At 40.0% G+C, this 23,854-nt stretch overlaps 1 protein-coding gene across 1 annotated transcript in view; it reads left to right on the top strand.

Annotated features, from left to right (window-relative positions):
* The window catches only part of LOC127216131 (cullin-1), a 75,060-nt gene that overhangs the window by 15,583 nt on the left and 35,623 nt on the right, over positions 1–23,854 (top strand). The window contains exons 2-4 of the mRNA XM_051176679.1: positions 9,381–9,678; positions 21,428–21,602; positions 23,647–23,814. Of these exons, the coding sequence (XP_051032636.1) occupies positions 9,539–9,678; positions 21,428–21,602; positions 23,647–23,814 (483 nt within the window). The 5' untranslated portion in view covers positions 9,381–9,538. The remainder of the gene's footprint in view (positions 1–9,380; positions 9,679–21,427; positions 21,603–23,646; positions 23,815–23,854) is intronic.

The following is a 23,854-nucleotide window of genomic DNA, read 5'->3' as shown; positions in this document are numbered from 1 at the left end:
GCCGAGTGGCAGTCTGAGGGCAGGATCGCCTCTCTGGTCTTAGCATTGGTAGTGTTAAGAACTCTAGTGGCTGGCTCTCTGCTTCTCTGATCCTTCAGCTTTTATCCCTGATATCTGTCTCCAATTAGAATTCGTCCTACACAGGTTCTCTCCAAATCCAGAAGAGACATTGTCAGATCTGGAGTTTAAGTTTCAAGTAGTTGTGAGCTGCCTGATAATTTGTGCTGGGAACTCTGGCCCTCTGCAGGAGCGGCATATATTCCCAACAACTGAGCCCTCTCTGCGGCCCCCGAATATTAGCAATGTTATTGACGGCCCTGGGATTGAAGGAGAAACGGTTGGAGATTGATTTTCAAGAACAAATCTGAGGCAGCTGTTGTTGTCTTTCCCTCTCTCCGGGTTTGTGCCAGTGTCACAGATTCAGTCCATTTACCGTAATTCTCCACGTCTTTCTCAGCAGGCTTTTGTTTTCCTTTGCTGTTTTGGGTATTGAGCCATTACCTTAATTTTCTTGTTAAAATTCCTATTAGTTTCACTGCCTGTGTCCTCTCCAGGGTAAACTTCACTAGTAGTCAGACTAACATTTATAAACTCAGATTAGTAGAACCCTTTCTACTCCTAGCAGCAGACTAAAGGCCTTGTGTACACTTGGCACAAATGCGCCCTCCCTGCCTTGCACAGCTTTCTGCACATGTTCTTCCCCCAACCTTGCTTGATTACCCCCGTGTTCACTCTTCTTCCTAGTCACCCTTGCCAAAAGACACAGAGCATTCTATTTGAACCCTTCTTTCTTGATCACTGTGGCCAGACAAGATTCTGAGCTTGTGTTGCCATTGTTACCTATGTTGTCTTTACTGGGGTGATAAATTATATATATATCACATGACCTGTGCATTTAGGCAGATCTTTGAAATTGTACTTTTCCCTGTATACATATTGTTGCAAGGCAGGATTAAAACCTCTGCTGATAGGGTAAGCTTTGAGTTGGAGTGACCTTTTAGTGTTAGGTTAAAGCAATATATGTAGAACTCACGTCATCTTGTGGCGGTGTTTTCATTTCTGTGAATGAACTACACTCAACTCATAAAAATTTAAAACTAGCATGTTCAAGTTTAGTTATTATCCCGTCCTTCTGTGACCCCCCCCCCCCATTTCCAGGAACATTTATTTGTTTGTGTTTTTGTTTGTTTAAGTGTATTCATATTTTGCCTGTATGTATGTCTGGTGCCCAAAGATGCTAGAGAGGGCACCAGATGCCTTGGGACTAGAGTTAAAGATGGTTGTGAGATCCCTGTGGGTACTGAGAACCAAACTCAGGTCCTATGGATGAGTAGCCAGTGCTCTTAACTGCTGGGCCATCTCTTTGGCCTCCCCTTGCCCCTTAATAGCTCTGTTTAGGTGATATATACCTTAAAGTAGTATACTTGTTTAAATTCATAATTAAATTATCTCTAGAAAGTTAGCGTTATACAGCCAAGGCTATGTCCAGTTAGGAATGTTTCTACAGCCTAAAAGATTTCCTGTGCCTATTTAATCATTCCCACTGCCGATATACTTTCTGTCTAGAGTTGCTTCTTCTGGACATTTGACACAACACAAAAAATTACTTATGTGATTGATGTGTGGTGTTTTGCACCTAACATCCACTTGATTGATAATGTTTTTAGGGTTCATTTGTGTTGTATCACTACTTCATTTTTTAAAAATGTTTATGTGTGTGGGTGTTTTACCATACAATGTGCCATAGACATTGATTAAAAACATCTTTGTGTAGATTTTTTTAAAAATTGGGATATATAACTTATTGGGATTGATGAACCACATGCTAAATTTGCTTTAAGTATTTCCTTAAATTCTGTAGATACTTGCTAACTTGGAAAGAGATAAAATAAAGCATTGCAAGTATTTAGAATATCTCTGGGACTTGAGTATTTGATTTGGTTGTTCTAGAAGCAGACTTTATGTGAATATTTATGTTTCTTCTCTCAGAGCCATTTCTTAAAACCTTGAAATGGCCTAAAGAAGTAAGGATAAGCTTGATTGCTATCTATAGAAACCCTTTATTAGGGTTTTATTAAAAATTGTTTGTACTGGGGATAAAACCTAGCATTCTACCATTGAGCCAGAGTGTCAGTCTTGATTTAATTTTTATGTGCTTCTTGTCAAATGGTAGTTGTTTGAATAGAACTTCCTTTCAGTTTGTGTTTAAAAGAGGTAATTTAAAGTTTAAGTGAGTTTTGTGAGCCTTAAATTTCAGTACTGAAATTATGTAGCCTTGCATAAATTAGTAAATGCTGTCCTCGGTGGATGTACAAAAGGATTGCTGATTTTGTTTTTGTTTTTGTTTTTTGAATGCACAGGTTATATTTATAACCCACCAGTTCCTTTTCTGGAGTGCTTAAGTGAAAGTTAAAAATAACTAATTAGTGAAGATTCAAACAAATGCTTTGTGTAGGTTTAGTTGTGAAAGCTAAGGTTGTACAGTTACCTGTTCTTTCTGGACCTCTCACTTAGCAGCAGCAAGTACATTTGTCACCACATCTGTACCATGAAGCTTTTCAGCTGTCTTTTACATAGTTCTTTTGGGAGCGCCTGCTGCTGGTGTAGTATTGAATTAAGAGTAACTCTTGGAAACAACTAAAGAAACAACTTGTGGCAGGAGATAGAAAATAGACTCCATAATTTCAAATCTTAGGTTGAAATCCTTGCCATTCTGTAATACCGAGTTTGGGCAAAATATTTAAGGTCTCTGAGCCTGAGTTTCCTTGTTTGTAAGATGTAGATGGGGCCATGCAGAGAGTATATTTATTGTAAGGATTAAATTATTTGAAGCAACTTCTGTTGAACAGATATGGTGGTGCACACTTGTACACCCTGCTACTCAGGAGTCTTGAGTTTTGGGCAATACAGCAAAACTTAAGACCCTACCTCTGAAACAAAACAAAAGTGTTATGTCAGTCTAGTGTAATATTCTATAGTGAATATTAGTTCTTTTCTGTGGTTGATAAGTAGACATGAGACAGATCTACATGGAATGGTCTGGGAGTGGTTAGGAGAGAGGGTACAGCAAACACAGGCTGTAGAAAGTTATTGGGATTAAATCATTTAACAAAATGTATATGCCTGTACTAAAGAGATTTCCTGGAGCAGCAGTAAGGACATTTGATTAGAAGGGCAAGATTGCCGACACTGAGTACAGGGAAGACCCTCTAATATTAATGGCCAATCTCTAGTGGTCCTGGACATACAGAGACTGACTGGATTTAAGCTAAATTTAATAAAATTGACTTTATGTTGGGATAATAACAAGAGGAATCAAAGCCACTTCTCTAACCAGGGTGGGAAATAAAGAAATGATACTTGTTTGAAGGTGGAGAGATGAGTCATGAGGCTAGACTTGGCCTGTAAAAGAAACCCTTTTCAGGGCCCAGGGAGAAAAATGAAGAAGGGTGTGGTATGCAAGTAGTTTAAGGAGACGTGCTCTCCCAATTTTGAGTTGGATAACAGAGCCTTCCCTTTAACTAAGGGGAAAGTCAGGCAGAAGACCCATCAGAAAGAAGGAAGGAAAAGCTGCTTAGGAGGTTTCAAATGGGATTCTTGCCGTGAAGGCACAAGAATTAGCTAGTCACCACCCATCACAGGCTCAAGGGTGTGAAGGAGTAAATTTGGGTGGCTTTCCCTTGAGAAGAGTACTTTAGGGGTACCCTGCCCCCACAGAAATTCCCCCTGGACTTATCTCACCATGCTTAACTATCTAGTGCTTGAAGGCCAATGTGACAGCCTGCATGGTGCAGACTGTTCAGGTATGAAAATGCTCTGGAGTATGTGATCATAGAGAACTCACCCAGACTAACCCACACTGATAAGAGAGGCCAGGTGGCCTGCAGTGGCATCCAGATACAGCTGCTGAAGCCTTTCCACACAGGACATCCTTTAGATAACTGCTCCTGACTCAGATTTGCCTTCTCTTGGTCCTGACCTTCTTTTCTATGTCTCCATTTCCTATCTTTTAGAGCAGGAGTATTCTGTGCCATTGTATCCTAGAATTGTATGACTTGGTTTTGATTTTTAGGGACTCATAGTTGAGTTTGTCTTCAGGGTCAGAAGAATTTAGACCTTGGACTTAGAAAAGTGTTGGAACTATGAAGAGTCTGAATCTTGGAGAAAGCCATAATGCATTTTGCATTAAGAGATGGGTATGAGCATTTTGAGTGCCAGGGATGGACTGTTGTAGTTTAGGGGGTTACATTTGGATGTCAGGTTGGTGAGTAGTCATACAATGGCTAATCTTGATTGTCAACTTAATTGGATTGAGAAGTACCCGAGACGTTAGTAAAATACACCTCTAAATGTATCTGTGAGGGCTTTTCCAAGATTAATAAGGGGAAAAGACCACTTCTAAAAGGTGATTGGCACTCAGCCACACCTACCTGCCATGATGCCCCATAGACCTCTGAAACTGACTAGAATGAATTCTTGTTCTTTTAAATTATGTCAGGTATTTTATTATAGAAATAAGTAACTGTAAGGTGTATGGTTTTTCCGCTTGCCGCCGCCTGGTCTTGCTGCTGCGCCAGCCCCAAATAATACACAGAGACTCTGTATTTGATACAATGCTGTTGGCCCGGTTACTTGTTTCCCTTATCGGCTAGCTCTGCCTTAATTATTAACCCATTTCTGCTGACCTATGTATTTCTCTTACCGGGGAGCCGGAGGCATACTGCTTTCTTCAGACTCTCCATCTTGACTCCTCCTTCCTCCTTCCTATTTCCTCCTTGTCTCCTAGTCCCTCCTATCTTCCTTTCCTATTGGCCAACAGTGCTTTATTATTAACCAGTATGAGAAACATATACAAAATGACATCTCCCATCAAGTAACTAATTCATTAGCTATTAAGTAGCTTATTTGTGAATTCTGCTGGTAGGCATGTGGGCTGTCCTCCCCATTCTTATAAACAGTGGAGCCAAAGTCTATTATACACATGAAGGAGTTTCTTTAGGTCTGAATAATTTTACTGTACATTTCATAAGTATGTACCACACTGTAAGTGAAAGCCAGGGTGTTGTGAATACTTTTGATAAAGAAATAAAAAAATGAATACTAATTTTATTCAGTAATGCCCAGAATCATTTAAATTTTTATCATATTAAAATGTCACTGTTCACTGGGTAAATCACTTGTTACACAGATGTAAGGACCAGACTTTATATTTTTACTCCAAGTAAATGCTGGTGGGCCTGGTTGTCCACCTCTATTTCCAGCACTCAGAAGACAGAATCATGATGCTCAGAGCAAGCTGGCTCCCACTAGACTAGCCAAATTATCAAACTTTGGGTTTAAATGAGAGAGACTGCCTGTCTCACTTTATGGTGGAGAGCAGTTGAGGAGGAAGACATCCCACATCAACCTCTGGCCTTCATCCCCACACACAGGTGCGTGCATACCACACCTACGAATGCACAATAAGTGACCAAAAATAGAACAGCTAAACTTAGTTTTATTTGAATTTAAAAGCAAATTTTCAATGTACTTTTCATTAACTCTAGGCTTTAACTTTAGAAAGTGCCTTAACATTTTGTGTTACTAGTTTTTCTTTTTGTGTTTCAGCAACAGTCGACCTAACCAAAGCAGTTACCGTCTTCCCATGAAAAGGTGTAATTCTTGTGTTCCTGTCACAGCTCTGATTTGAATCATCTCACTTTAATACTTTTCAGCTTTGGCTCCGGCATCAGCATCAGCGAATTGTATGTCGTCTCAGTTGATAGAAATGAAGGCAGGAGTAGCACATTTTTTGAGTGCTTGAGGGATAATTGAGATGAGGGCACAGTTGTTACCGTAAGGTTTATGGATTCTGCCTTTGCGAGAGGTGTACTCATTAGAAGTCTTAAGCACTTATATTCTTCATGGTCTGTTTTCAGTGGAGTGATGCCTGAAGAAATACAGCTTTCTGACCTTTGGGTTAATGCAGTTGATGACTATGAGATATCTAGGTCTAGCATGGTGGATGCTATCCTGTTCCTTGAGTACACAGCCTCTTCTCTTTGACCTGTTTGTTTTTACTGCTGTGTTCCATTCCCGTCTCAGTTTGTCAAGACAAAAGTGAAGACTGGAAGCTGTTGTCATTCACGTAGGCTTCATGTGCCAGTGACCTTTGTATGAAGGTACAATTGCTCTGCCATCCATGTCTGTCCATGGTGTGTGGTGGTTTGTGCCTTGGTTGCCTGTTAGGTAGGAACATGTGACCTATACATCTCTCAGGGATTGGAAGGGGCCTGTATGGCTGGGGTTCCTAGAGAACACTGAAGTGGTCGGGGACCATTAGCTGCCTTAGCTGACATCACTCCCCTGGCTGGCAACCTTACCTGCAGGCTGATTGGAACACACTGCCGAACTGTGAAGTAGCAGATCTGCAGATGATGTGTTCTCTACAGCTAGGGGAGCTTTTGTCACCAGGTTGGCGACCCTGTAATACCAACAGTGCTCAAAAACAGCCTGATTTCCTAAATATGTCTTAAAATTTGGTTGAAATTAACTGTGTGTTTTGGAGAGCTATCAAGCCTTCTGGATGTGTGATAAGATAAATATTTTTACTTCTTAGTTAAAACTATCTGAATTCTGACTTAGGTGACCTGCTAAAATTTTCAGGTTTTTTGATGACTTAGTTACAACATAGAGGATGTGTAGTTGGTAAAATAATATATTTTTATCCAAAACTATTGCTATGCAAAAGAGTGTATTTCTGAAAAATCAACAGTGACAATAAGCCAGTTATTTGTGGATACCAATATTCGGCTTTACTGCTGTAGTTTTACAGTCAAGTTCATCTCACCAGCATTGGGTGCTGGTTAAGTCAGATAAGCACACAGACTTGTATCTGCATACACATGACATAGGCTGGCAAACAAATGCTTCGGGGTCTCCTGACTATTGGAGTAGTCTGGTAGACCCTAGCTTGCTGAGGTATTCTGTGTGGAGAGACTGCTCAGAGGTAAGTAATACAGAGTCAGCTTTAGCTCTAAGCTGCGTGCCCTGCCTGCCATCCTGGTTGGTCCCTGCAAGTTTGGAGACCCGGCCAAGCAGTGTCAGAGTTCACTGCTTACTTGGCCTTGGGTTTTATGGCCTGAATCATAAATACCTTCTCAGCCCAGCTGGCTTTCTGCTCTTTATTTCACAAATACCTATAACTTAAAAAAACAAACAAACAAACAAACAAAAAACCAAACCAAAAAAAAAAAAAAAAAAAAAAAACAACAAAAAGCAACTATTCCACCTTTACTGTAGACTGTTCAACTTTCCATCTGCCCTTGAGACATTTCTGCAGTATGCTTATGTTTTGACAGTTCTTTTCAGACTTAGATTTGGATTCCTCTGCCATATTTGTTACAACATACTGGTGTGAGGCTCTCTGGATTTATTAAAAATGTAAGATAAGGCTGCCCACTTATATAGATACTAACTTGGAAATCTTTGCGGACCTCTGATTGCTTATGCTTATGAGTTGTAGATACTCAGTGTGAATTATCAGAGAAAAGCAAGCGGGCAGTTAGAAATTAAGGCATAGATTACAAAAAGGGGAAAAGGGGTATGTGTCAAGCATGTTGGGGTAGAAAATGTGTTGTGAATTCTTGTGCTGTGCAAGTGTGTAGATGTCAGAGGGGCAGCTTGCAGGACCATGTAGTCCTAAGGATTGACAATGTATTAGGAATTAGGATGACTGTTTCAGGCTCCGTGCATTAAAAGGGGACAGGGGCCTGGTACAGATGGACGAGTCCAACTTAAACACATGATGATGATCTCTGGAGGAAGAAACAAGAGAACTAATCAATGTGGACGTGTCCTTGACAGCATCAGTAGCACTCTGTATCAGAATCCCTCCAAAAGTCCTAAAAGGTGGATGCAGTGGTATTCCCATTTTGGAGAAATAATCAGGTGGGTGGTAGAGAGTGCATATTTTCCTCCTTTGCTGGTAGCAATTAGAAGTAACTGCACTGTTGATTTAAGTTCCCCATGGGGAAATAAATAAAGAAGTGATGGGGAGGTAAGGGTAGAAGTTGATGCTAGTAGGTGGCAGCAGTCTAAATGCTGATTATTTTCAAGTAGGATGTTAATATGGTTTCCCCAAGGTGAATAAAAGGAAGACTGAAACTGTGTAGGAAACATTTGCTGGGTGGTTGCTTTCTTTATATTTATATTTGAATATATGAAATAAAATACTTTTAGGATAGGAATGATGGTTTAGTTTCATAGAATATTCAGTCCCGTAGATCACATTATAAATGTTAGAGATAATTGAAGTTTCAGTAGTCAAAACTTTATCTTTATGCATGCCCTAAAGAGGCCTTAAACAGGCCTTGTGTTGTGTGGAGCTTCATGTCTTTGATCAGGAGGTACAGTATGCTGAATGACTTGAGGTATCTCAAGCATAGACTAACAGCCTGTGCTGGTATCTCTCAGCCCATTTACTTCATTGGCTTTTTATTTTGTGAAGCCATTAAAATAACTCAGTGGGGTTTTTTGTTGTTTGCACTTAGAAATATTTACTTAAAACTTCTACATTTTAGTGTGCTATGCATAAACAATTCTAAAGTATGTGCACATTGTGAAGTACCAACTAAATACACTATGGTATTCTATAGGGTCCTTGATCAGTGATCCAGCAAGAAAAGCATTATAGACTGTGTTTTGAAGTAGCATCATACATTTAGAAATAACAACCATATTATTACAATATTACCATATTAATAATGCCATAGCCATTTGGTAAGTCTTTACTGTCAAATAGTCTATATATAGATCATCGATCGTTCTTAACAGCCCTGTGAGGAAAGTAATTTGCTCCCATTTTGCAGGCTAGGAAGTTAAACTTAGTAAGGTGTGAGCTGAACTTCAAAGCCAGGACTCCTGAATCCAAGGTGCATTATAAATTTTGATAATTCTCCCCAAATTCCATCTTAGCAGTGTTACCTTTTCTGCCAAGTGCTAAGTGAAGAATTCCTAAAACTCACAGGCAGCTAGTGACATTGCATTGCTTTTCCTTCTTGTTAGCTAGTGCTTCCTAGTTTTGCTGGGAGTTTCCTAAGCATGCTATCTGCCTTGTCTTCAGAGTTTGTCTAAAGTCACAAAGGTCCAGTGCTGTGTTTCAACCTTTGATAACTTTAGAAGGTAAACTATGACAAGAGTCTCTTTGCTTGTTTTCCCCAACCTTTTTCAAGAACACTAATAGCTAAATGGTTTTGGATGAAATGTCTAAGCATATTTTACACACAGACCTGTAGTGATTTTATTTTCACATAGAAAGTAAGACTATCTGAAGTTACCAGAGTGTTGCCCTGTTACTAGAAAGTTAGAATTGATCAGTTCCTCCTTTACTTCCTTTTCAGGTTTGCCTGCAATGAGATTTTACTCTCTACACTTAAAGAACATTCTTTCTGAGCTGCTGTGAATATATTTGGAATGATACTGTCTATTTTCAACTAATGGAGAATTAGCTATCTTTACAAGGGTTGCTGTATTGGACAACTTCAGAACATCCCTCATAATGTCATCAAACAGGAGTCAGAATCCCCATGGACTGAAGCAAATTGGTCTTGACCAGATCTGGGATGACCTCAGAGCTGGGATTCAGCAAGTGTACACCAGACAAAGCATGGCGAAGTCCAGATATATGGAGCTCTATACGTATCCTCTTGCTTGAGCTGTGGTTGGTGTGTCTAGAGTTGTGATTATGTAGTGGTATGTTCTTTGAATTATTAGAAATGTTATGCCATATTTCCTTCCTCATGTTTCTGTAATAAAATCACAAGTTTGCTTTTTACCTTTCTGTATTCATCAGAGGTTAATTTGGTTAGTTATTTAAAGTGGTGCAGGCTACATTTGAAACATAAATGCGCACCACACCCCACCGCCTCCCCTCCTTGTTAATAGGGTGTGCACATGGGTGGGTGTGTGCACTTGAGTGTGTACAGGGCACATGTGGAGGCCAGAGGACAACGTGAAAGAGCCAGGTCTCTCCTGCCAGCAGTCTGGGTCTGGGGGCCAAACTTAACGCCTTTAGGCTTTAGGCTCCCATTATATCAGCAGGTTCTACATCAATAGATTCAACCAACTGCTGATTGAAAATATTTGAGAAAAGGGCTCTCTGTTAAACATGTAGACCTTTTTTGTTGTTATTCTCTGAATAGTATGACAACTATTTTGTAGCATTTGCATTGTATTAGACATTGCGAGTAGTCCATTGATTTGTAAATCAAAGTATAATATGAGGATACAGGGGAATTATATGCAGTGTCATAATTTATACATTAAAAATTCAGATTTTTCCCCCTGGAGAGGTCCTATCACAGGTACCCTGTTGTATTAGTCACTTTTCACTTTTCTGTTGTCATGATGAGATGCCATGACCAAAGCAACTATTAATTTAACGGGGACTTTCTTATGGTTTCAGAGGGTGAGTTCATGGCCATCATGTTGGGGAGCATGGCGGCAGGCAGGCAGGCATGGTGCTGAGGCAGTAACTGAGAGCTCACATCTTACCCACAAGTTTGAGGTAGGTGGGGGCCAAGGTATGAGACTTTGAAACCTTAAAACCCATTCCCAGTGACTCGCCTCCAAAAGAGCCACCTCCTAATCCTTAGAAACAGTCCCATCAATTGTGGAACAGACATTGAAATACGTGAGCTTGTGAGAGCCACACCTGTAAGCACTGAGAAGTAACTATAATTTTAAAATTCAGGTCCTTAGCAATAACAGCCCTATTTCTAGGTGCTCAGTAGACTGTATTGTAGAAAGTTCTGTAGGCAGTATTGGCTTAGGTGGGTTTAAATGCTCATCCTGGCTGCCTTTGTGTCACAGGAGAGTAGGGCAGTTGTATCAGAAACAGTCTGGTCCACAAAGTCCCAAAATATTCGCTGTTCTTTATCAGGTAAAAAGTGTTTACCAGTTCTGAAGGGCATACATAGAACTAAAGCTTGATTGACTGTTACGGTTCTATTTTACAAATGCAGTACCAGGAGTACAGTAGCCATGTTTCTGGCCAACCTGACAGACAGCTTAAGGGAAGAAGGGTTTTGATGTGTTAACAGCTGTCACAGCAAGGGACACATAGCACGTGGTATCAGGTGTGCAGCTGCTGGCTGCAGCACCCACAGCAAGCAGGTGATGCGTGCTCACACTCCCTCCTCCTGCTCCTCTCTCCCTGCAGTCCAGAGATGCTGTGCTGACATAGCTGGTACTGCTCACATCCAAGGTTAATCCTCTTCCAGAATTCCCTCAGGAGTACCCGGAGGTGCTCCTCATGGGTGATCCTGAGTCCCCAGCAACTCCAAAACTGGGATTCACCATCACAGAAAGCATTTCATTGGCTTTTGGTCCATAATGTGTGTATGAGGGACTATGCTGTCTCTTACAGAAGTTATGAGGTTATCAAAGGCATAGTTCCTACTGTTACAAATCAAACCCAGTTAAATTTGTATTTTTTTTAAATATTTGTTTTTATTTACTATACATCAGTGTCTTACCTGTGTGTATGTAATGTATACCACATCCATCCCCATGCCTGAGGAGGCCCAAAGAGGACATTGAATCTCCTGGAGCTGGAATTATAGATGATCGTGAGCCCTCGCAGTGAGTGCTGAGAACTGAACCCTGATCCTCTGCAAGAGCCGGAAGTGTTCCCGCATAACTAAGCCATCTACTGAGCCCTTACTTGTGGTTGCTTGAGTCTATACAAATATAAAATTGAAAGTAGAACTCACCAGCCAGGCGTGGTGGCTCAAATATGTAATCACACCAGGATGGTCAGCAGTTCAAAGCCATCCTCAACATAGCAAGCCCAAGGCCAGCTAAAGGTGCTGAGTCCTTCTTTTTAGGAAAAAGTGAATAAAGCTCAGCTGATTGAGCAGATTGGTACTGATTCCTGAACTTTACAGTTGCTCATTTAATGGGGATATAAGTTTAAAACTTTAGTAATATCAGTACTTACCAAAATAGGTTATATCACATTTCAAATACACATTTCAAATAGTTTAATTTTAGAATACTAAAAAAATTAACATATATAAATGAAACTAAGTATCCAAATTAAATTGTATGTATATGCATAGTATACATGTGTTACTATATTTAAATATGTTTTTACTGTAGCACTTCTTTAAAAATGCAGCTTTGAAGAGCTGGAGAGATACCTCAGAGTTAAGAGTACATACCAGTTTTGTAGAGAACCTGAGTTCAGTTCCCAGGACCCATGTCAGGTGGCTCTCAATTGCTTGTAACCAGCTTCAGAGAAGTGGACTCCTTGGGCCTTCTTAGGCAAGGCAATCCATCTCACTTTCTCTTTCTGTCTCTATCTCTGTCTCTGTCTGTCTCTCTCTGTGTCTATCTCTGTGTATCACACACACACACACACACACACACACACACACACACACACACACACACACAGGCATGGAGACTGAAGTTTTTGTCCTGCCAGCTTAGTCCCAAATAAATACACAGAGGCTTATATAAATTATAAACTGCTTAGTCTTGTTTTTAAGACATGGTTTCTTTATGTAGCTCTGTAGACCAGGCTGGCCTCAAAGTCACAGAGATCTGCCTGCCTCTGCCTCCCAAGTGCTGGGGTTAAAAGGCCTGCACTACCACTGCCTGGCATTTGTTCAGGCTTCTTATTGGCTAGCTCTCTCTTATTTATTAACCCAATTCTGTTCACTGTGTGTCCCCACATGGTCTTGGTGGTTATCAGCAGACTCACTCTCTGCCTTCCTCTTTCCAGCCTCTTAATCTGGTAGCCCCACCAATAAGAGAAGCAGCATACAGAAGGACATCCCCCATCAGAGGTGTGCGCATGATTAAAAATAAGTTAAAAAAGGAAGACAAAAACAATTTTGGGCTGTCTTGATGGTTCAGTTAACAGCCACAACCTGTTTCAGTCCCTGAATCCTCCGTGGTGAAAGTTAAGAACCAGCTCCTGCAAGTTGCCCTTTGATCTCTGCAGGCACATGGGGGCATGTGTGCTACCCCACCCCGCTAAAATAAAAATACAGTAATTGGTTACCGCATGAGCTGCCAGATGTGGTGTGCACACCTTTAATTCCAGCTTTCAGTAGGCAGAGGCAGGCTGACCTCTCTGAATTCGAGCCCAACCTGGTCTACCTAGCAAGTTCCAGAGCAGCCAGGGCCACACAGTGAGACCCTATCTCAGAAACTACAGAGCTTGGAGTTAGAGAGATGGCTTAGTGGTTAAGAGCACTTTTTGCTCTTATAGAAATAGGAGTTCAGTTCCCAGCATCCATATTGGGCAGCTCACAGCAGCCCGTACCTCTACCTCCAGGGGATCTCAGTGCCTTCCTCTGACCTCCTTGGGCACACACAGACAATACAGTCTTTAAAAGGAAATTTTATAGTAGTAACAGCTTAATTGAAGTATCCATACTTAAAAATTAATTTATTTTAGAAGTGTTCGGTGCAGTGACTTTCAGTATATTTAATTTTTTAATCATTAGTATCTAATTTTAGGATATGTATGTATGTATGTATGTATGTATGTATGTATATTGATTGTTTTATGTGTGGGTGTTTTATCTTCAAGTATATGTCCCAGATGTCCTGAAGCTGTGAGCTGCCATATGGGTGCTAAGAATTGAACCCAAGTCCTTTGGAAAAACAGCTGCTACACTTATCCCCTGAGCTACACTCCAGCCCTCAGGATAGCTTCATCACTCCAGAAAGACTCCTTGTTCTCATTAGGAGTTGAATCTACACCTCCCACCCTCCCCACACACACCTCTGGTGGCCAGTTTCTATGAATTTGTCCATTCTAGACTTGTGTAGGCAGTTCTCACAGTATGTGGCTTTTGTGTCTGGTGTCTTTGACTTAGCATAATGATTGTAAGCTCCATCCTTACAGCATTAATCAGAGCTTCATTTCCTTTATGACTGAACATTTTATTATGTATATCCATTCATCAGTGATACCTTTTGTTTGTTATTTCCATGTGTTTGCTGTTAGGCACACTGTTGTTGAGTGACCATATGTTCTCTCATTCTCTTGGGTCATTCGCTAACGTGCAGTCTTTGCCAAGTGAGTGGGTAGTACGTCTCACAGGATCTGGATTGCTAGGTCTGACTCGTGGCCGACTTGCTTGTAATAGACTAAAAGGCTGGTTTCAGTGATAAATCAGACCAGCATTACTTTGAAGGAAACTTATTGCTAATCCATTTGTGGATATATATACACATACATACATACATACATACATACATACATACATACATACATACACAAACACACACAGACACACACACACACATATACATATCCATAATGGGAATCAGTGGGAGCCCACAGTGACTATCTTGACTTAAGGTCAGAGAGTTCAAGCTTGTTCTTGTTCCTCAAGGCCAAATAACAGGATGTTTGACCAAAGGCGAAGTTACTAGATGTTTTGAGAAATTAAGGATTAAGCTTGTTTGTTCCTTGAACCATGGAAAGGAAAGAAGGTGTGTGTGTATGTGCGTGTGTGCATGCGTGCTTGGGGGGCTATAAAATGACTATGAGAAGTAAATTTGGGACTGGTGCAGTATTCACTAAGAGTCCTCCTGACTCTATATTCTGTATTTTGTCTCTTTCTTAATCCTCACTCCCCTGTTCAGGTACAGGTCAGCTGGCCCTGACATAAATCTCACACACACACACACACACACACACACACACACACACACACACACACACGTATATATATAGTTAATAACATTAATATTTTCTTTTTTGAGATGAACTCAAGTTTTATAGCCCGGACTAGCCTTAAACTTGTGATCCTTCTGCCTCAGTCTACCAAGTGCTTGGATTATAGGATCATGGGTACCTAGCCCTGGGAAAATTTTTAAATTGATTGTTTAATTTGTATGAGTGTGCATGCATGATATGGGGGTGAGGTCCTTTCCATGGTGCGCATGAGGAGGTCAGGAAGAAAACTTCTTGGAGGTACTTCTCTCCATCTGCTTTTATGTGGGTTCTAAGGTCAAATTCAAGTTGGCAGGCTTTTGTGTAAACTTCAGCAGCCCAAAATTTCTTAGTATATAATTTTTCACTAAATTAGGTCATTTCTTTTTCTGGTAAATTATTTATGCTTTTTTAGGGCTGTGAGGAAGTAGAAACTTACAATGCTTAAAGAAATATGAAGTATTTAGGTAAGTGAGTAAATAGTAGATTTCTTTTGAACTTGAATTAAGTAATGACATCTCGTATTTATTACTTCTTATGGTTATTATATGTCATACCCTATGGTAGGCTCAGAAATTTTTATTTTTTAAAAAATTGTAATGTTAAAAAACATCAAATCACAGAAGAAGTCAATGCTCCGTGCTTGGCTGCTTCTGTGTGAACAGCTACTGCTGTGTTCACTTTTCACACAGAGAAAACTTTATGAGTGCTGGAATCCGGTGGAACAGTCAGGAAACAACACTCGAGTAACAGATCCACATTTCAAGGCAGGCCTTTGACACAGGAGAAGAATTTCTCACTCATAAATTGGGCCTTTCTCCATGAGAGCCTTAGCAATATTTCATTGTCTGCTTAATATTACATGTCCAAAGGGTAATTAAGATATTGTATTAAATGTACAAAAGGTGATTAAAATAAAGGAAAGGAATTCAAGAACATCTTAGCTGTTCAGCTGTTTCTACCAGTGCAGTAACTCCCAGGTTTCAGAATGGCCCCTCAACAGTCATGAGGTTGGAAGTGGGGCTTGATGGTAGAGTGCTGCCTATCCAGGTGCACAGGCCTCTGAGTTTGATCCCAGGCATGGCAAAAAATTAAAAAGATTGTTTACACAGTTTGCTTTTTCATTGGTAGAACAATCAAAGCTTGTGCTCAGGAGTTTGCTGTTTCCACTTCCCACCCTTCATTCAGCACTGGGGAAGGAAGCCTCGTGATAGGGCAGTCAGTCAGGCTTACTGAGCTCCATCACCTGAGGTAGCACTGTGCTGATGGCTTCCCAAAACTCCATCCTTTCCTGTTTCCTCTCAGTAGTAGTGTGAACTGAATGAATAGTTTTCTCAGCTGGTTTTCCTAAAATCATCTTCTCCCAGCAATCCTGGATGGGTCTGATCCTTACTCAGCCTTGACTGTTGACCTCAGCAAGTCTTTACATAAGCACACGGACCTGTCCTGTGATGACCCAAACCTTGCACCACTAGAGCCGGGTACTTAACCGTGAGTGAGTTTAGCTCTTGTGCCTGCCTGCAGCAAATGCTTGTCCCTTATGCTGCAGGAGCTGCCAGTTGCCTCCTCATGGCTGCTGTTGCTACACTCAGATCTGCAGGTTTCCCTGCATTCTTTCTGTAGGTACTTGGAGTGGGAAGCAGGATTGCAGGTGAAGCTTCCCATTTCTGCCTGCCTACTGCAGATTTCTGTTTTCCTTTGTAGAAAATAATTACAGAAAAGCAGATCAAACAGAACAAAATGTTTTCAAAATACATTGTTGTTGATCTGCAGTCTTTTTGGTATAGGAGTCTGTCTTTGCTCACCTGTTAGCATGGCTTACATCAGATGAACCTAAACATAGGAACGTTTTTAGAAATTTATCAAATATGATCTATGATTCTGCTTGGTCAAGTTTTATAATATGACTCAGCTAAGTCTACACAGATGTCTGATTCTAGTTGCTCATGAAGCTGAAGCAGGCTCTTACAGGTTTAAGCCCTGCTTGGACTACAGAAGCAGGTTCAAATCCAGCCTCAGCAACTAAGTGCAACAAAGGAAAGGAGTTGAGGATATAGCACAGTGAATGTTGTGGGTTCAGTTTCAGTGCAACAAATATAAATTAAGGCTCTGAGGAGTTACTAGTTCATATAAAGAAATATAGCTAGTAGCCATATGGGAAAATACTCAACCTTGTGACTTTTAATGAAATAAGGGGTTAAAGTGAGGTCTTTAGAATATCTAGTCAGGTGGAAAATAGTTATAAAGAACTTGTCATACAGTATTAAGGAGAGAGCGGGACTATGTTCCCACAGAACAGTTGGGAGTATTGCTGTGATCTTGTGATCTTTCTGCAGAGAAATTTGGAAACACGTTTCTCAGGAGATAAAAATACAAGATGGCTCATCAGTTTATTTACTTTTTAACTTTTAACTCTACCTTAAAGAATTAGTTGTATTTAAATTATATACATAATTAAATTATATCATATTTTGATAATAAGAAATAGCTTCAGTCTTACCTGTTATATTTAGTCATCAGATGGGTAATACATGGGTAAGGATGTGTGCCTCGGAAGGAGAGCCTGTGCCCAGCTACCCAAAGTGCTGGTTTCAGTTCCCAGCACCACAGAAAAGAAGCCCTAACGATTGTTAATTGACGGCATAATGCTCATATGATAATTTGCATGGTCTCTACCTTTGAAGCAGGTAATATACGTGTTGTACTGTGTGGAAAGAGGCCTTGCTTGTGTATTGGGGTTGAAAGTGGTTTTTTTAAAGTTCTCTTCTTTATATGTTTTCAGTATAAACATACATTTTAAAATGGGTTTTTATTTTTCTTATGTAACTCTTGATATAGATATACTCTTACAGAAATTACTGCCATGTAAGTGGTCAATTCATGATTTTTTTTTTGTTTTGTTTTGTTTTTAGTGTAGATACGGTATGTTTACTTCCAACCCTGGTGCATAGTGTATATATTCAGATTAAACATGATAAAATGGGTTTTTGGAATGATGATCTAATAGTTAAGGGCACTGACTGCTCTTCTGAGAATCTGGGCTTGGTTCCCAGTGCCACATGGTGGTTTACAACCACATAGAGCTCTAGTCCTAGGACCTTCTTCTTCTTTGTAAGCACTGGGTATAGACTTGATACACAGACGTATACTCATAAAAATAAATGACTCCTTAAAAATTATAAGAAAATTCTGTGCTTTATTGCACACAGTTGAAAGTAAACTTTGCTTTTGAAATATGCCATGAGTTGTGATACTTGTTAGGGTAGGATATTTCTTTTCAGAAATGAATGTAATTGCAGGCCAGAGAGACCTGTTTTATGACTTGTCAATCTGATTATATCAATGATATTCTACTCGATGATGAAGGTGGAAACTGATTGGTTTGTGTGCTAGGAATCGAACCCAGGGCCTTATGCATGTAGGTAAGCCATCTGTTCCTGACCAGTCCAAGTGGATGTCAGTAGAAATAGTTCAGGTTTCCACTTTTCAGTTGTAGTTGGGGAAGAAGTGGATGGGACGTGGCTCTGATAGTTTGTTTTGTCTCTTTTTTTGAATTTTCCCTTAGAAAATAGAAATTATTTGAATTTTGCAATAATTAGAAGTAAAAAGCTGATTGCCCAGTATGTGCATGTCAAGAATGATATGCTGTGGGTAGCAGCCATTTGAGTCAGCCCAGGCCCTTCTGCACTGATGCGTGTGGGGAGACATTGCATCCCCTCCTCCCCTCAGGTGATGGTGATGTGTGGGTAGCTGGAGATGAAATTTGAGGAGGTAGTTTCTCCTGTGTCTGTCCTTAACTGGGCCTGGCATAAAGTAGGTGCCTTAGGGACCTGTTGCAAGAGGACACCAATAGGATCCAGTTACAGACTTTAATTCCTATTAAGCCTAAAGAGCCAACAGAAAATGAGTCATTTCTCTGATATTGGAAGAGTTGTGTTATCTTCTGGGCCTGAACCCATCTCTGTAACATAACCATGCTGTCTGATAGCATTTCCCACCTGCTGGTAGTAGGAAACCCCAGCAGACCTCAAAGAAAAGCCTAGATCACTTTAGGTTCCTGTCAGCTTCCATGCCAAAGAAACTTTGAGGGGGTCCTTGGAAAAGAAATCAGTGTTTAAAGTCAGTGTGTGGATTTGTTATGGTCTGTGGCTGACTTAGTATTGTACAATCAACCCATTGCCTCCGGTATAAAACTTTTATTTCATTGCCTTTTAGATTTTTTAATTTCTACTGTTAAATACTATACTGCTTCTTTATTCTTATATTTCATTTTTTGTCACATTGCACTTTATTTTTTGATTTAGAAGTGATTTATGACTAGCTATGTTCTACTTAGTGTATTTTTAGATATCATCCATTTTATACCATGCATCAGCATTCCATCTTGTCTTTCAGTGGGTTGGTGGGCATTTGGGTTTTGTTTTCTGGCTGTTAAGAAAAATACAGTTCTGTGTGTGTCTGTGTTGATACAGTTGCAAAACTGTATTTTTATAAACTGACTTTTATAAAGTGGCTGCATCATTTTGCTTGCCCACTAACATTATTTGGCAGTTCCTGTTTCTTCCCATTCTGGCCTATCTTTATTTTGTTATCAATTTTAGCCATCTTAGTGAACATGAAGTAGTAGCTCATTGTGATTTGACTTGCATTCACTGGAGATTAATGCTAGTAAGGATCTTTCATGTGTTTATTGGCCATTAATATATCTTTTAGATCTTTTTTGCTTATGTTTAATTGATTTGTCTCCTTGTTACTTATGTTCCTTTCTCAGATTATGGTTTACAATATTTTCTGCTTTGTGGGTTGTCTTTTCTTTTTTAAAAAGATACTGTTTTATTATGTGTATGTGCATGAGCCTGAGTAAGTATATGTGTACCATGTGTGGTGCAGGGCCCCCATTCAGTCCAGAAGAGCATGCCCAGTAGCCTGGAACTGGATGTTAACAGGCGACAGTGAGTTGCTGTGTGGGTGCTAGGAATCAAACCTGGGTCTTTCAGAAGGGCTGCCAGTGCACTTAATCAGGTAGTGTCTGAGCCATCTCTCCAGGCCACTGTTTTGTTTTTTTAATCATTTTAAATTTTTATTTATGATTGTGTGAGTGTAGGCACATTGCAGGGGCATATGGAGTTCAAGAATTCCCTGGAACTGGGATTATAGGCAGTTGTGAACCTCCTGGCTAGGATTCTGGAATTAAACTTGCGTCCTCTAGAAGAGCAAGAAGTGCTCCTAGCCACCGAGACATATTTCCAGTCCCTCAGGTTTATTTTCTGATGTTCAGCTTATTTTACTAAGTATATATCTTTACATGTCATTCTGTATATGTTTCTCATACTGGTTAATGAATAAAGCACTGTTGGCCAATAGGAAAAGAAGATAGGAGGGACTAGGAGACAAGGAGGAAATAGGAAGTAGTAAGGAGGAGTCAAGATGGAGAGTCTGGAGAGACTAGAACCACCAGCCGCCTCTCGCTGGTAAGACCACATGGAAATACATAGAAATGGGTTAATAATTTACACAGAGCTAGCCAATAAGAAACTAGTAACTGGCCAACAGAAATATATCTATTACAGAGTCTCTGTGTGTTAATTGGGGCTGGTGCGGTGGCGGGACAAGACCAGTGGCGGCGGGAGGAAAAACTGAACGCCTTACATATGTGGTATCTGTGTTTGTGCATTCATACATGTGTTTGGAGGCCAAAGGTTGATGTCATTTGTCTCCCTCCGTCATAACCTACCTTAGTTTTTGAAACGAAACCTGTGTCAAAATCCATTGTTTAAAGGCTAGCGTGGCTGTCTAGCAAGCTCTGGGGATGATCTGTCTACTCCAGCACACCACCACTCCTGGCCTTTTTATGTGGTCTCATAACAGACTCTTCAGCTGAGCTGTCTATATTTGTCCCACTGTGCAGAGCAGTCTGGCATGGAACTTGATGTCGTTTATTAAATAATCTTTTACCCACTGATTTTAAAGTTCTTCATATAGTAAATTCTTAAGTACGGGTGAATGTTGTATTTGGTGACTGCATCCTGTATCTGACAGTAGCAGTTGACAAAGTGGCTTTCTCAAAGGCCGTCCTCTGCCTTTCTCCTCCCCAGCCCCAAGTCCTGTCTCTGATTTCCATGCCTGTCTTGCAGTGGTTTGTGGGCCTGCTGCTGGTGCTGGTGTTGTGGGAAGATGTGGCTCTGTTGCTTGTACTTTGCTTTCACTCTCAGAAATACATTTTTGGGTAAACCCAGTTTTGAGTGATCTTAAAGTTATTTATACATAGTATTTATACATGATGTGTGCTTCTGGATGTTATTTATAGCAAGCATCATTGTCTTTGATTAGTATTGGCTTCTGTTTTTCTTTAACTGAATAATGCAGTTATTATTTTTTCTTTGTTATTTGCAATCTTTCCAACCTGTTGGAGTTTTCAGGACAATTTCCACAAAATACTCAGGTTAAACAATTTTAGAGGTCTGGGGTTTTTCTTTTCTTGGCAGTATTTCAAGAATGTTCCATATGCTTTCCAGGCCTGTGGACATCCTTCTGAATGGACTTACTGGCTTTTAACTTTATCAGTTGTGTGAATGGCATCTTTTTCTATTCTAGCTTTTAGCAGGTTTTGATCAATGATTGGGAATGTATGTAAACAGAAGGAAATAAGTTCACATTAATCACCGTTAGCATCTATGGTATGTGTTAATCTCCTTAACTTTCTCCAAGTCATGTTTATAACTACTGTACTAGTGTGCATCAGTCCAACCAAGCTCGGGGAGCTGGAGTCCCTCCTTCCAAGTCAAAAAAGGGGCAGACTCCTGGAGGAGCTCAGTTTGTTGGCTTAGAGTTATACAAGCGTCTGAAGGAGTTTTTGAAGAATTACTTGACAAATCTTCTCAAGGTAAGATGTCTCACTGCTATTATAAGCTTATAAAAATGCTTTGCTTTGTTTTTCCTTAGCGTGCAGTGATTTTATCATGGCTGCCATCTGTCACGTTCACTGCTTTCAGTTGGCCCTATGCCCAGACTGGGTTGGCTGTCTATACAACTGCCCCCCAATCTGTGATTGAAAAGCTCACACTCAAACCATTGCTTGGGCAATGATGGATCTTTACCCATGGCCTTCTGCCTTTGGTGTTTAGTAGTTTGTTCTATAGCAAAGAAACTGGGTTGCCTTACACTGGCCATTGGGCGGGCAGGTAGTGTTGTACATGTCTTCAATCAATGAAGGTGTTTCTACTCTCTACCTGGAAGGTTCTGAATCTCTTTAGTGTACAGTTCATTTTTTTAATTTATGTGGATAATATATAGGGTATTCTACATATTCTACATGCTGCAGGTTTTTTTTTTTTTTTTTTTTTAATTTTACAAGCTAAGTGGAAACATCCCCTATCCCCCCTCACCCCGCACCCACCCCCCACCCTGGCTTTTCCAGACAGGGTTTCTCTCTGTAACTTTGGAGCCTCTCCTGGAACTCTCCCTGTAGACTAGGCTGACCTTGAACTCACAGAGATAGCCCTGCGTCTGCCTCTTGAGTGCTGGGATTAAAGGTGTGCACTACCATCTAGTGTGAAAACATATTCTAACTGACTATAGTTAACTGACAAGTTATAACTAATGTTCCACTTTGATGTTCTTAAACATGAAGCATCTTGCTACAGCCCCTGTCTTTTGTGTTCACAGCATTTTGCAAATAAAGCCTTGTAAGCAAAGTATGTTCTAAGTAGCTAATTTCATCAGCAACATATTTGCATCTTACATCTAGAATAGGTCAGCTTTGCAGTTTAAAATTTATTTCATTTAAATAAACAAAACCTTTGGTTGTATTTTGGTGTGGCCAGGTATTTACATAGATGGTTGGGTCACTTGAATGTTGTCACTGGGCTGTGGCTTTCCACATGAAGACACTGGGGCTTGAATAGGCCACCATTGGCTGGCCTTTACTATAGCTCTTTGACACAGCACCTGTAAATGGTAGTGCAATGTTTTCAAAGGAGGACATACTGTGGAGATACCATTAATACCTAATTTTTCAATTACTTTTGTCCACATAAAACTTGATGAGTTTAAAGTAAAAACCATTTTAATAACTTCCTACTTTCTTCCTGAGGTTTTGTTAGAGAAGAAATATTATATTGCTATAGTTAGGTTCTTTATTAAAAAATGTAACAAATGCCATAATTAAGATTAATATTTTTGTAAGTTTACAAATTTGTGAAACAGTCCATATTTTTTTAAATGATTGCATTAGTTTCCATTGTATTTATTAATAGGATAGGTTGATTTTTTTTTTTTTTTTAAACTGGAAAGATGTCAAACAGATGTTTTGGAGGTAGATTCTGTAATAAGGAATTGCATAAAAACTAAACAAAGCAGAATATGTAGGTTCATATCTGTAACTCCAGCACTTGCCTATAATCCTAGCTTTCATGGGGTTGGAGGCAGAGGAGGAACACAAAGAAATTCAAGGTCATCCTCAGCCTGATTGTGAGTTCAAGGCCAGCCTTGGAAAGCATGAGACCCAAGGGTAAAGAAATTGCCACTAGGTACTTGGGCTACATACTTGAGTTTAGGGGTAACCTGGGCAGCTTAACAAGAGCCTGTCTTGAGTTAAAAGTAGAACAGTTGCCTAGAGCTAGAGTAACCCTGGGTTCCCTCACCAGTGCTAAGGAAAAAGCATGAAAGAAATCTTCCATTGCATTCTGAAAGCTTAGAGTGCACTCTGGGACTGCATGTACACATTCAACCAACTTAACTTGATAATGAAAGAACTTTTTTAGTGTTTTTGTAAGAATTTATTAGCATATTTCATACACAGCAATTAAAAGTACCCATCTATAAACCATATATATTCATGTATTTTATGCAGTAGCTTTCTCAATAACTTCTGTCTTGATTATGTGACAAACCAGGTCATATTAAAGCTTTAGTGTACTTGTTTTTAGGATGGAGAAGATTTAATGGATGAAAGTGTACTGAAATTCTACACTCAGCAGTGGGAAGATTACCGATTCTCCAGCAAAGTGCTGAATGGAATCTGTGCCTACCTCAATAGACATTGGGTTCGCCGAGAATGTGATGAAGGCCGAAAAGGAATATATGAAATCTATTCAGTAAGATTTGTTTTTAAAAGATAAATAACATTTAAATATG

Source organism: Phodopus roborovskii, unplaced genomic scaffold, assembly GCF_943737965.1.
Source record: "Phodopus roborovskii unplaced genomic scaffold, PHOROB, whole genome shotgun sequence".
Taxonomy (NCBI): domain Eukaryota; kingdom Metazoa; phylum Chordata; class Mammalia; order Rodentia; family Cricetidae; genus Phodopus; species Phodopus roborovskii.
Note: the sequence above shows the minus strand (reverse complement) of the source record. Positions and strands in the feature narration are given on the sequence as shown.